The sequence below is a fragment of the Hyla sarda genome, chromosome 4 (genome assembly GCF_029499605.1).
Source record: "Hyla sarda isolate aHylSar1 chromosome 4, aHylSar1.hap1, whole genome shotgun sequence".
Taxonomy (NCBI): Eukaryota; Metazoa; Chordata; class Amphibia; order Anura; family Hylidae; genus Hyla; species Hyla sarda.
The window spans coordinates 127,139,804-127,154,561 of NC_079192.1; the positions used below are offsets into that span (position 1 = coordinate 127,139,804).

At 40.5% G+C, this 14,758-nt stretch overlaps 1 protein-coding gene across 11 annotated transcripts in view; it reads left to right on the top strand.

Annotated features, from left to right (window-relative positions):
- The window catches only part of PPIP5K1 (diphosphoinositol pentakisphosphate kinase 1), a 206,128-nt gene that overhangs the window by 48,563 nt on the left and 142,807 nt on the right, over window positions 1-14,758 (top strand). For all 11 annotated transcript variants that reach the window (XM_056572092.1, XM_056572093.1, XM_056572095.1 and 8 more), the window contains 6 exons: window positions 376-477; window positions 562-723; window positions 9,374-9,495; window positions 10,925-11,026; window positions 11,604-11,690; window positions 11,915-11,990. In XM_056572092.1, the coding sequence (XP_056428067.1) occupies window positions 376-477; window positions 562-723; window positions 9,374-9,495; window positions 10,925-11,026; window positions 11,604-11,690; window positions 11,915-11,990 (651 nt within the window). The remainder of the gene's footprint in view (window positions 1-375; window positions 478-561; window positions 724-9,373; window positions 9,496-10,924; window positions 11,027-11,603; window positions 11,691-11,914; window positions 11,991-14,758) is intronic.

Genomic DNA, 14,758 nt, shown 5'->3' on the forward strand with positions numbered 1-14,758 from the left:
ACGATGATAACGATGTAGAGCACTGTAATAGCTGTAAAATAATTTTATGACATAAAAGTAGTAAAATTCTGTTGTATTTACATAGAGTACATAAGGGTAGATTTATCAAAACCTGTCCAGAGGAAAAGTTGCTTAGTTGTCCATAGAAACCAATCAGATCGCTTCTTTCATTTTAACAAGGCCTCTGCAAAATGAAAGAAGTGATCTGATTGGTTGCTATGGGCAACTCAGCAACTTTTCCTCTGGACAGGTTTTGATAAATCTCCCCCATAGTATTTTCAAAAATACACTTTATGCAATTCTTTTATATTGTTTCATTACATATTGCTCAATCTGTAATATTTTGTGTGGGTTTTCCATTGTTTGTTATTGCAGATTGGCAGCCGCAGCAGTGTTTACTCTCCAGAAAGCAGTGTTAGAAAGACTGGATCTTATATTTATGAAGAATTCATGCCAACTGATGGAACTGATGTTAAGGTAAAACGTAATCCATCTCCCTTGATTTTTGTTTATCTGGCAGTGATGAAGACTTACAGATTACTAATGTTAAATGTCATTTAGGTATATACAGTTGGTCCAGATTATGCTCATGCAGAGGCCCGCAAATCTCCAGCTTTGGATGGGAAAGTGGAGCGTGATAGTGAGGGGAAGGAGATCCGATATCCAGTTATGTTGACTGCCATGGAAAAGCTGGTTGCCCGTAAAGTCTGCTTGGCCTTTAAGGTAATTGCAATAATTTAAGTTATTTTTTCTATCAATTATGGTGGTTTTAAAGATCAGAATTAAACTCTTTTTGGGGGGGGGATTTATCAACTGACATAGTAACATAGTTCAAAAGGTTGAAAAAAGTCCAGAGTCTATCAAGTTCAACCTATAACCCTAAATGAGTCCCTACTGAGTTGATCCAGAGGAAGGCAAAAAACCCTCATACTAGAGGTAAAAATTCCTTCCCGACTTCAAATATGGCAGTCAGAATAAATCCCTGGATCAACGTTCTGTCCCTATAAATCTAGTATACATAAACAGCGATGTTATTATTCTCCAAAAATGCATCCAGATCCCTTTTAAATTCTTTTACAGAGTTCACCATGACCACCTCCTCAGGCAGAGAGTTCCACAGTCTCACTGCTCTTAGTGTAAAGAAATGTAGAGGATGACCCCTTGTTATAGATACAGTCCTGGGTACAAATAGATCATGCGTCTGCAAATTAAATGGACAGTGCTTTTTTTATTTTGTGAACTGGCTTGTGCCGAAATTATCATTTAACTTTGTGCTGTTTTTGTGTTGTCAGCACTGGCTTTGTCATTTTTCTGAAAAAGAAACAGCAGCACCCCATAACCGGTCCAACAGCCACCGGAAGTCCAAGTCCATATGTGCCTTCAAAATAAACAGAAGCTTGGCAAAAATAGTTAGCGCCCCAGATATCAAATAGCAAAGGGTAAAAACTTAGGTACAGTTGAAACCAGAAGTTTACATACACTATATAAAAAGACACGTATGCCTGTTTTTCTCACTATCTGACAGAAAATCAGAATAATCCTTACCCATTTTCGGTCAATTAGGAATACCAAAATATTAATATTTGCCAAATGCCAGAATGAGAGAATTTTTATTGGCGTTTGTATTACTTTCTGCAAAGTCAAAAGTTTACATACATTTTATTACTATTTGGCAGCATTGCCCTTAAACTGTATGACTTGGGTCAATCATTTTGGATATCCTTCCACAAACTTCTCACAAAAGGAATTGGCCCATTCCTTCTGACAGAACTGGTGTAACTGAGCCATGTTTGTAGGTCGCCTTGCTCGCATCTTCCTTTTCAGCTTTGCCCATAAATTTTCAATAGGATTGAGATCGGGGGTTTGTGATGGCCACTTCAAAACATTGACTTTGTTATCCTTAGAGGGGTATTCCAGGCCAAAACTTTTTTTATATATATCAACTGGCTCCGGAAAGACAGATTTGTGTAATTACTTCTATTAAAAAAATCTTAATCCTTCCAATAGTTATTAGCTTCTGAAGTTTTCCATCTAACTGCTCAATGATGATGTCACGTCCCGGGAGCTGTGCATGATGGGAGAATATCCCCATAATATCCCAATATCAGAGAGTAGTTAGACAGAAAACAACAACTCAAATTCAGAAGCTAATAACTATTGGAAGGATTAAGATTTTTTAATAGAAGTAATTTACAAATCTGTTTAACTTTCTGGAGCCAGTTGATATATAAAAAAAAGTTTTGGCCTGGAATACCCCTTTAACCCCTTCAGGACGGAGCCCATTTTGGCCTTAAGGACCGGAGCGTTTTTTGCACATCTGACCACTGTCACTTTAAACATTAATAACTCTGGAATGCTTTTAGTTATCATTCTGATTCCGAGATTGTTTTTTCGTGACATATTCTACTTTAACATAGTGGTAAATTTTTGTCGATACTTGCATCCTTTTTTGGTGAAAAATCCGTAAATTTGATGAAAAATTTGAAAATTTAGCATTTTTCTAACTTTGAAGCTTTCTGCTTGTAAGGAAAATGGATATTACGAATACATTTTTTTTTGGTTCACATATACAATATGTCTACTTTATATTTGCATCATAAAATTGATGAGTTTTTACTTTTGGAAGACACCAGAGGGCTTCAACGGTCAGCAGCAATTTTCCGATTTTTCACAAAATTTTCAAACTCAGTATTTTTCAGGGACCAGTTCAGGTTTGAAGTGGATTTGAAGGGTCTTCATATTAGAAATACCCCATAAATGACCCCATTATAAAAACTACACCCCCCAAAGTATTCAAAATGACATTCAGTCAGCGTTTTAACCCTTTAGGTGTTTCACACGAATAGCAGCAAAGTGAAGGAGAAAATTCACAATCTTCATTTTTTACACTCACATGTTCTTGTAGACCCAATTTTTGAATTTTTACAAGGGGTAAAAGGACAAAATTTTTACTTGTATTTGTAGCCCAATTTCTCTCGAGTAAGCACATACCTCATATGTCTATGTAAAGTGTTCGGCGGGCGCAGTAGAGGGCTCAGAAGGGAAGGAGCGACAAGGGGATTTTGGAGAGTACGTTTTTCTGAAATGGTTTTTGGGGGGCATGTTACCTTTAGGAAGCCCTTATGGTGCCAGAACAGCAAAAAAAACCCACATGGCATACCATTTTGGAAACTAGACCCCTCGGGGAATGTAACATGGGATAAAGTGAACCTTAATACCCCACAGGTGTTTCACGACTTTTGCAAATGTAAAAAATAAATAAAAAATTTTACCTAAAATGCTTGTTTTCCCCAAAAAATTTTATTTTTAAAAAGGGTAATAGCAGAAAATACCCCTAAAAATTTGAAGCCCAATTTCTCCCGATTCAGAAAACACCCCATATGGGGGTGAAAAGTGCTCTGCTGGCGCACTACAGGTCTCAGAAGAGAAGGAGTCACATTTGGCTTTTTGAACGCAAATTTTGCTCTGGGGGCATGCCGCATTTAGGAAGCCTCTATGGTGCCAGGATAGCAAAAAAAACCCACATGGCATACCATTTTGGAAACTAGACCCCTCGGGGAACGTAACAAGGGGTTAAGTGAACCTTTATACCCCACAGGTGTTTCACGACTTTTGCATATGTAAAAAAAATTTTTTTTTTTTTACCTAAAATGCTTGTTTTCCCAAAAATTTAACATTTTTAAAAAGGGTAAAAGCAGAAAATACCCCCCAAAATTTGTAACACAATTTCTCCCGAGTACGGCGATACCCCATATGTGGCCCTAAACTGTTGCCTTGAAATACGACAGGGCTCCAAAGTGAGAGAGCGCCATGCGCATTTGAGGCCTAAATTAGGGATTGCATAGGGGTGGACATAGGGGTATTCTACGCCAGTGATTCCGAAACAGGGTGCCTCCAGCTGTTGCAAAACTCCCAGCATGCCTGGACAGTCAACGGCTGTCCGACAATACTGGGAGTTGTTTTGCAACAGCTGGAGGCTCCGTTCTGGAAACAGTGGTGTACCAGACGTTTTTCATTTTTATTGGGGAGGGGAGGGGGGCTGTGTAGGGGTATGTGTATATGTAGTGTTTTTTACTTTTTATTTTATTTTTTGTGGTAGTGTAGTGCAGTGTTTTTAGGGTACAGTCGCACGGGCGGGGGGTTCACAGTAGTTTCTCGCTGACAATTTGAGCTGCAGCAGAAAGTTTGCGGCAGCTCAAATTTGCAGCCCGATACTTACTGTAAGCCTCCGCCCATGTGAGTGTACCCTGTACGTTCACATTGGGGGGGGGGGGGGACATCCAGCTGTTGCATAACTACAACTCCCAGCATGCCCGTTGGCTGTCGGTGACTGCTGAGAGTTGCAGTTTTGCAACAACTGTAGGCACACTGGTTATGTATCACTGAGTTTGTGACCTAACTCAGTGTTTCACAACCAGTGTGCCTCCAGCTGTTGCAAAACTACAACTCCCAGCATGTACGGTGCATGGTGTACGGTGACTGCTGAGAGTTGTAGTTTGCAACAGCTGGAGGCACACCGGTCGTGAAACACTGAGTTAGGTAAAAAAAAACTCTGAGTTTCACAACCAGTGTGCCTTCAGCTGTTGCAAAACTACAACTCTCAGCAGTCACCGACAGCCAACGGGCATGCTGGGAGTTGTAGTTATGCAACCAGCAGATGTACCACTACAACTCCCAGCATGCACTTTAGCTGTTTGTGCAAGCTGGGAGTTGTAGTTATACAACAGCTGAAGGTACACTTTTCCATAGAAAGAATGTGCCTCCAGCTGTTGCAAAACCATAAGTCCCAGCATGCCCATAAGGGAATGCTGGGAGTTGTGGTGGTCTGCCTCCTGCTGTTGCATAACTACAGCTCCCAGCATGCCCTTTTTGCATGCTGGGAGCTGTTGCTAAGCAACAGCAGGAGGCTGTCACTCACCTCCAACGATCCAGACGCTGCAGGTCAGTCCCGCCGCCGCAGCTGCTCCTGGGGCCCCGATCCCAACAGGGGCGCTGGGGATCGGGGTCCCCAGCACCGGGGGTCGTCTTCCCGCACCCGCTCACGTCCTCTGGAAGAGGGGCGGAGCGGGTGCGGGAGTGACACCCGCAGCAGGCGCCCTGATTGGTCGGCCGGTAATCCGGCCGACGAATCAGGGCGATCGTGAGGTGGCACCAGTGCCACCTCACCCCTGCAGGCCCTGGCTGTTCGGGGCCGTCAGAGACGGCCCCGAACAGCCAGTAATTCCGGGTCACCGGAGACCCGATTGACCCGGAATGGCCGCAGATCGCTGGACTGAATTGTCCAGCGATCTGCGGCGATCGCCGACATGGGGGGGCATAATGACCCCCCTGGGCGATATGCCGGGATGCCTGCTGAACGATTTCAGCAGGCATCCGGCTCCGGTCCCCAACCGGCTAGCGGTGGGGGCCGGAATTCCCACGGGCGTATGGATACGCCCTCGATCCTTAAGGACTCGGGATTCAGGGCGTATCCATACGCCCTATGTCCTGAAGAGGTTAAGCCACTTTGTAACCAGTTTGGCAGTATGCTTCGGATTATTGTCCATTTGGAAGACCCATTTCCGCCCAAGCTTTAACTTCCTGGCTGATGTTTTGAGATGTTGCTTCAGTATTGCCACATAATCTTCTTTTCTCTTGATACCATCTATTTTGTGAGTTGCACCAGTCCCTCCTGCAGCAAACCAACCCCACAACATGATGCTTGCACCCCTGTGTTTTTACAGTTGGGATGGTGTTCTTAGGCTTTTAAGCTTTCTCCCTTTTTCTTCCAAATGTAACAATGGTCATGATGGCCAAACAGTTAAATTTTAGTTCTGTCAGACCTTAGGACATGCCTCCAAAAATGTAGGTCTTTGTTACTGTGTGCATTTGCACACATTAATCTGGCTTTTATATGTTTCTTTTGGAGTAATGGCTTCTTCCTGGCAGAGTGGCCTTTCAGCCCATGTTGATACAGTTTTTTTTTCACTGTGGATAATGGCACAATCTTACCAGCTTCTGCCAACATCTTCTCAAGGTCTTTTGCTTTTGTTCTTGGGTTGATATGCAAAGAACGTTCATCTCTGAGACACAGAACCCGTCTCCTTATGATGGCTGGACATCCCTATCTTGTTTGTACTTGCACATAATTGTTTGTACAGATGAACGAGGCACCTGCAGGTATCTTAAAATTGCACCCAAGGATGATCCAGACTTGTGCAAGTCTACAGTTCTCTTCCTGATATCTTGGCTGATTTCTTTAGGCTTTCCCATGATGTTACACACAGAAGCAGTGTGTTTCTGTTGTGCATTAAAATACATCCACAGGTGCGTCTCTAACTCAGATGTTCCAAATAATCATCCTAATCAGAAGCTTCCAAAGACATGACCTCATCAAATGGGCTGCCCCAAATTGTTTAAAGGCATACTAATACTAGTATATGTAAACCTTTTACTTTGCAGAAAGTAATAAAAAAAAGTAATAAAAATGCCTTAAAAAATTCTCTCTCATTATTCTGCCTTTTGGCAAATATAAATAATTTTGGTAATCCTAATTGACCTAAAACAGATCAAGTTTATTCTGATTTCATGTCATATCGTGAGAAAAATGTGTCTTTTTATATAGTGTATGTAAACTTCTGGTTTTAACTGTAGTTTGGCACATAGATACATGAAAAATAGGGTTACAGGGCAGAAGACAACATGCAATACTGGACACAAAAAAAACTCAGAGGTTCTTGGGGAACAATAAGGGAAATGTCCGCGTACCAAGAGACTGGGAAACCCCCACTTATTTAGCTGGTTTTGCATTGCGCAAAAACCTGTGCAACAATACATTCCCCCTTAGAGTTTACACTGCATTTTGTCCCTGTTTTAATGTTTTCCTTACAGTATGCATTTGGTGTATTCAAAAATGTAGTCAATTACGCTGTTGTGTATTTACGATTTTTATCTCACTGCTTTGATAAATTGAAAGCTGAGCGGTGATTGGTTGCTATTTTGAGACAAAAACCAGACAAATTGATAAATCTGGGCCCTTGTGTTAGAGTTACTATAGGGGGTGCTGAGGATGTAGTTGATCCTGGCCCTGATGCCCGAGAGGGAGCCCAAATGGCCATCACCATAAGAGGGCGTTAGTGCTTTAAATGACATAAGGTAAATATTGGTGCCCTTGTGGAGATTTTGCTTCATGGCCCTCCAATCTACACATCTGACTTCTAAGGGTATGTTCACACTAAGGAATTGGGGAGGAATTCTCGCTTATAAATACTGCTGTGGAATTTTTGTTTTTTCCGCAGCGAATTTGCGCGAAATTGATGCGGAATTCCACGCGGAAATATAGGAGGAAACTTTTTTTTTTTGCTAGACGACAACCACAACTTTGAATTTCCCTTTTTTTTTTTGCAAATTCCGCATGGAACGGCATTGGGCTGAAATTTTTTTTTATTGATTTCTATGGGACAAAGACGCGGATTCCGCATGAAGAAAGAATATGTTTATTCTTCGTGCGGAACGGAATTCAGCGTTGGAATTCTGCTTGCGGAAATTCCTCAGTGTGAACTGAGGAGGAGAAATACAGTTAAAGGGGTACTCCTGTGAAAACCTTTTTTCTTTTAAATCAACTGGTGGCAGAAAGTTAAACATATTTGTAAATTACTTCTATTAAAAAATCCTTATCTTTCTTGTACTTATTAGCTGCTGACTGCTACAGTGGAAATTCCTTTCTTTTTGGAACACTGATGACATCACAAGCACAGTGCTCTCTGCTGATATCTCTGTCCATTTTAGCAACCATGCATAGCAGATGTATGCTAAGGGCAGCATGGTGGCTCAGTGGATAGCACTGCTGCCTTGCAGTGCTGGGGACTTGGGTTCAAATCCCACTAAGGACAACAATAAATAAAGCGTTATTATTATAATAACGTCAGCAGAGAGAACTGTGGTCGTGATGTCATCAGAGAGCATTCCAAAAAGAAAAGAATTTCCTCTGTAGTATTCAGCAGCTAATAAGTGCAGGAAGGATTAAGATTTTTTAATAGAAGTAATTTACAAATAGGTTTAACTTTCTGCCACCAGTTGATTTAAAAGAAAAAAGGTTTTCACCGGAGTACTCCTTTAAACTCTATTGTGTTTTTCACTGCTGACTGAATTGGAGAGGAATAAGCGAGCGGAATTACTTGAGTAAATTCCTCTCCAATTCCTCAGTGTGAACATACCCTGGCTTCACATATGTCCAACATTTGACCAAGTATATTCAGCCTAAACTCTCCGCAACTGATGCCATAACTAATGACAACATGCATGAGTTGTTTAGATCCCGCTTTAATATATTGTGCAATGCAGCAAGATTTGTTCCCCTGTCCGGAGCCTATTTGTGATGCAAACAAGCCTGTATTAGCCTAGGTAAAATGCCCACTTTTAACCCTCACTGAAAAATTAAAACTCAAACTTTTATTACTATTTCATTCTTATTATGTGAGCTACAGTTTAGAGTGTGAATTAAAAGCCCAGCACTTTGAGCCTCCTACATCATTGATAACATGTTTCTGTATCAGCAGACACAAGTATTAGATTACCTGGGCATACCTGCAGTGTATGTCCGGAGCCCATGCACCGTATGTGTTTGGCTCGCTGGAATGCTCCTTCTTGGTTAAAGGGGTACTCTGGTGGAAAACTTTTTATTATTATTATTTTTTTTAATCAACTGCTGCCAGAATGTTAAACATATTTGTAAATTACTTCTATTAAAAAAATCTGAATCCTTCCAGTACTTTATTAGCTGCTGAATACTACAGAGGAAATTCTTTTCTTTTTGGAACACAGAGCTTTCTGCTGACATCACGACCACAGTGCTCTCTGCTGACACCTCTGTCCATTTTAGGAACTGTCCAGAGTAGGAGAAAATCCCCATAACAAACATATGCTGCTCTGGACAGTTCCTAAAATGGACAGAGATGTCAGCAGAGAGCACTGTGGTCATGATGTCAGCAGAGAGCACTGTGTTCCAAAAAGAAAACCATTTCCTCTGTAGTATTCAGCAGCTAATAACTACTGGAAGGATTAAGATTTTTTATTTTTATTTTTTTTACAGAATTAATTTACAAATCTGTTTAACTTTCTGGCACCAGTTGATAAAAAAAATAAATAAATAAAGTTTTCCACAGGAGTACCCCTTTTAAGTATGTTTGGTTTCCGTACCTATTACACCAGATTTGAAGGTTGGTAGGTAGCTCATGAAGGAATGAGTGTCTCCATTTTATAAAAAGCAGAGGTGCGTAGGATACCATATCAATGGCCAGATTTGCACTTGTCTGGCCTGTTGATTCTTTCAGATCTAAATATAAGAGCTTTTGTTTGTGGGTAATTTCAATATCTAAATATATTTTCTTTTCAGCAAACTGTCTGCGGCTTTGACTTACTGAGAGCCAATGGGCACTCTTTTGTTTGTGATGTCAATGGTTTCAGTTTTGTGAAGAACTCTATGAAATACTATGATGACTGTGCCAAAATACTGGGGTATGTTTCTAGTTTTCTGCTTTTATGGGCCGATATCGAATAGAATAACCTTTATGAAGTAATTGCTATACTTTGGCATAGAAAAGTGTCTGAAGTAAAAAAAGAAGAGAATGTTGCTGACTACTGCTGTTTAGCTTACGTTGTTTACAGTGCTAAACATAACACTCTTGTCAGGACCATTTTACAGACGGTGTGCTTCAAAACTCTGGGTCTGGTCTATACCCCGTACATGTCATTTGCACTGCACACAGTCATCCAAAGGGCTAATCACAGAGAAATTGGTGAAAATTACATTTTACAATACTAGTGCCTATGTGAATCCTAAAGATAGACATACACATAGGATAGCGTTCAGCTTAACACTTGTTTGGCTAAGAGCTGTCTCTCCCGATCTACGACCATTCATATGGTTAGAATGGAAACAAGGGGGCTAAGCCAAAGCACTTGCCTCGACACCCCTGATGACTTGCCATGAAACATGTAAGGAAGGAGAAGGGTTAATATTTTAATCATCAGTATCCCAGTCCCTTTTCTTGCGTACTGCAGACGCCTATTATCATGACTCTCGAATCAGAGCAAGGTTTATCGATTTGTGGAACCAATTTTAATGCATATTATTAAATGTGATGTTTTACAATATATGTTAGTAGGGAGGTTCAAAAATAGAGGGAGTCAGCCTCTCTGTGAGACCCAGGGTTTTGAAGTTATAGAATTATAGAAGTTAATTTACCCCATTCCTTCTCTGCGGTGCAGTGTATGTTTATAGACCAAAGTAAGACTCATCTGGCGGTAGCTTCTCTTCCCCCAAGACCTTAGGATCAGGCAGGTGAAATTCAACATACCTGATCTTTATTTTCCCAGACATCATCTGGCCAAGTCCCCATACACATTAGATCAGTGTTTCCCAACCAGTGTGTCTCAAGCTGTTGCAAAACTACAACTCCAAGCATGTCCGGACAGCTTCTGGCTTATGGGAGTTGTAGTTTTATATTAGTGACACAATGGTTGGAGAACGTTGCATTAGATGGTTGCCTGTTCCCCCCCCCCCCCCCCCCCTAATTTGGCAGGTTCGCCGACACATGTTAGCATTCAGCGCCTACCTGATCCTGCTATTCCTTAGGGGAATAGTCTATTAGAGGGAGATTTATCAAAACTTGTGCAGAGGAAAAGTTGACCAGTTGCCCATAGCAACCAATCAGGTTGCTTTAAAAAAAAAAAATTTAAAAGGCCTCTAAAAAATTAAAGAAGCAATCAGATGATTTTTTTTTTATTTTTTAAATACACCACCACATTATGTATGTAAAATATAGTATATTATGGGTAATACAGAGATTCCCGTAAATGTATATCTTGGCATACCCAGAAATGGGGAGAATGTATGGACTATAAAATCTGCATTGGCTCATCCTGTTCTTGTGCTTTATTTTAGGAATATAATAATGAGGGAACTTGCCCCACAGTTCCACATTCCCTGGTCCATTCCAACAGAGGCAGAGGATATACCTATTGTACCCACAACATCTGGCACAATGTAAGTAGCATTATACCAGTCTTTGGTTCTTTTCAATTAGAATACAATAAGCTAGGATTGAATGGCACTATTTTCACAAAAAATGGCTCTTATCTTTACTATGAGTAAAGCTGACCATACACTAGATGAATGTCATCTGATCCTGCTTATCTCAGCAGGGCCAGCTGACCATATAATGCCTATGGGCGGATCGCAACTCTCACCCAACAGGCACTTGGATTTCAACATGTCCAAACCTTTTGCTCCTAAGGGAAATAAGTGTCTGGCAGCAGCTTGTTATTTTCCTTTCCCTATTGAGTCAAGCAATGCATGTGTATGGGAAAGGAGGTTTAAGCAATAAGTTGTTGGCAGACTGAATCTGTCATGTACAGAGATTTCAGGAAAATGATTGATTGTTTCTGCTCTATATAGTGGCCTGTTTGGGAAGTCTGAAAATAGTGGATAATGGCTTATGGCTAAAATAGTATATAGGATTTACTGCTTTTTGTTTGGTTTGCAGCTATTAAAACCCTCACATACTGTTTATGTATATACTCTGTGTGTATGTACTTAATCTTTAATTTCTGCAATAATTTAGGATGGAATTGCGATGTGTAATTGCAATAATTCGGCATGGGGATCGGACACCAAAGCAAAAGATGAAAATGGAGGTTCGGCATGCTAGGTAATGACAAAATTGCTACTTCTACTTAGCTTGCAAATGATGGCTTTCCTTTCAGTATACTTGTAGCAATAACATCTAGTACCTCAGGACATTGGTATTTGACGATTGTTGAAGAAACTATGTAGGCAGCAGCTAAGTAGCTTTTTATGTCCAGGGAACACTCACTAGCAGCATAAGCGGTTCTATCTGGAATGTTATTATTTCATGTCTTTCTTTTCTCTCAGGTTCTTTGAGTTATTTGAACATTATGATGGTTACAAAACAGGAAAGCTCAAACTAAAGAAACCCGAGCAACTACAGGTACGATAAAAACCCCAAAACATAAACATTCGAATTTATAGCCCGTAACTATTTATAAGCATATACACATGAGATAATGCTTATAGAAATAATTTTACATTTTTCTTTTATCTTTTTTGTATTTTGCTAAATCAATAAATTCATCTGATTTAAAAAAAAAAAAAGGGGGGGTTTCCAGCTGTAGAAAAAAAAAATCTAACAATACCTGCTTTTATTCCAAAACAACAGATAAGCACTGACCCATGTTTTAAATGTCCAATCAGTCAAGCACCGACCCCTGCAGCTAGTAATGCACTGCAACAGTCATGACTATTTTTAAACTGTAATTTTTATTAAAGAGTTTTTCAAAATACAAATCAAAATATAGAAATACACAAATAACAGCATGGAGGGGTAGACCCAACACTTGGCTAACAAAACACTGATACCAGGCTAACAAAAGGCAGCTATGGCGGGACAAAAAGGGTATATAAACACAAGCAAAAGCATCCAATACCTCAGTGCCAAGACAGTATGATCAGTCCATTGGCCATAGAAGCCCACGAGGGCTCTTCCCCAGATAACAAAATAATTGGTTAAAGCGCCCAAAGGGCTGCAAACATAAAAAGCAAGGTGGGGGGGGGGGGGGGAGAGAAGGAGAGGAGGGACACAGAAAGGGACCACGAAGACCAGGTGGGGGGGGGGGGGGGAGAAGGAGAGGAGGGACACAGAAAGGGACCACGAAGACAAAGTGATGTCATGAGGGGACGGGGCTATGACGTCACGAGCTCCCGGCGCCAGCTCCAGCTTTTAGAACAGTTTGTTCCAAACACTGAGCAGTGAAGTACCCCTTTAGTCTTTAGTATCACTTGGTGGGTCAGTAATTGAAAAAAGTTCCCGATAAGCGGATAACATTCTCATATAAATTGCAGATGACAGCCCCTCCCTTTTCATGACTTAATAGACAGGTTTGATGCCTGTTCGGGGTTTCAGGTTTATTGGTCCAAGTCCATATTATTCGATTACCCAGGTGCTCTTCTCCATCCGGTTCCTTTCTCTTGCGTGACACAATATAAGTACCTGGGGAGCCGATAGATCAGATCTGTGCCCTGTTATAAAAATGGTATTAGATTTGTCCCTGCTTTAATCCCAAGATGGCGCTTACATCCTGTACACACCCTGTTAATCCGAAACTAGCTAGCGACCTTGAAGGTATTGCTGTAAGGGGGAGCAGACAAATAAAGACAGCATCACCCAAGTTTTCAGTTACTATGTAACCTGCCTACTGGCTTTTATAAAAGTTGCTCACATGCTTTAACCTTGTGCGTTCTCCTGCTTCAGACTTCATGTAAGCATCTCCTATACATCGATGTATGAAAATAAAGGACCATATCTTTAAAGGAGATCCTGTCTCTTGGGATCAGTTTACCTCATACACCCAAAACTCAAATTCTGTTCCTTGCTTTTCCTTTTAGGCCATATCAATGTTTTCAAGATGATATGTCTCCATAATTTCCTTTATTCTTTTTACAACTGCCCCAACCCTATGTGTCTCTCCTTTTTTCGCCATCTCAACGCTATTTTGCTTTTCTTTTATTGGAAGTGTACACACCCAATATTTAGCCTAGTTACCCTCCAGGCTTCTTAGGAGTGTGTTGGCCTTGATGCTCTTTCTCCATAGTTATTTCCTGGCCTTAAAGCTTGTCTATGCCTCCACGTAACTGGATGCAGATTTTAGCAGTGCTCTTTATGGGGCCCTGGTGGGGTCCCATGAAGGCCTTGCCAATGTAATCTTTCATTACAAGATGCCCAAAGATACTCCCCTATTTCAAATAGGCACTGTGGCATTGGCATGGGTTGCAGCTCTTAAGAAATTAGATGACACCTCTCCTCTCCTAACACTCCTCTTAGAATGAATGTGTTTCTAAGGTTACTCTGCCCCTAGACATCTTATCCTCTATCCAAAGGATAGCATTGAGGGAGCGTGGCCTTAACGTCACAAGCATCCGGTGCTGCACCCGAATCTCTAAACGAACACCGGGTGCTGCAGGCTGTCTATGGGCGGAGTACCCCTTTAAGTATTAACCCCTTAAGGACTCAGCCCATTTTGGCCTTAAGGACTCAGACAATTTAATTTTTACGTTTTCATTTTTTCCTCCTCTCCTTCTAAAAATCATAACTCTTTTATATTTTCATCCACAGACTAGTATGAGGGCTTGTTTTTTGCGTGACCAGTTGTCCTTTGTAATGACATCACTCATTATATCATAAAATGTATGGCACAACCAAAAAACACTATTTTTGTGGGGAAATTAAAACGAAAAACGCAATTTTGCTAATTTTGGAAGGTTTTGTTTTCACGCCGTACAATTTATGGTAAAAATGACGTGTTCTTTATTCTGAGGGTCAATACGATTAAAATGATACCCATTATTATATACTTTTATATTATTGTTGCGCTTAAAAAAAATCACAAACTTTTTAACCAAATTAGTACGTTTATAATCCCTTTATTTTGATGACCTCTAACTTTTTTATTTTTCCGTATAAGCGGCTGTATGGGGGCTCATTTTTTGCGCCATGATCTGTACTTTTTTTTGATACCACATTTGCATATAAAAAACGTTTAATACATTTTTTATAATTTTTTTTAAAATAAAATGTATTAAAAAAGTAGGAATTTTGGACTTTTATTTTTTTTTCGTTCACGTCGTTCACCGTACGGGATCATTAACATTTTATTTTAATAGTTCGGACATTTACGCACGCGGCGATACCAAATATGTCTA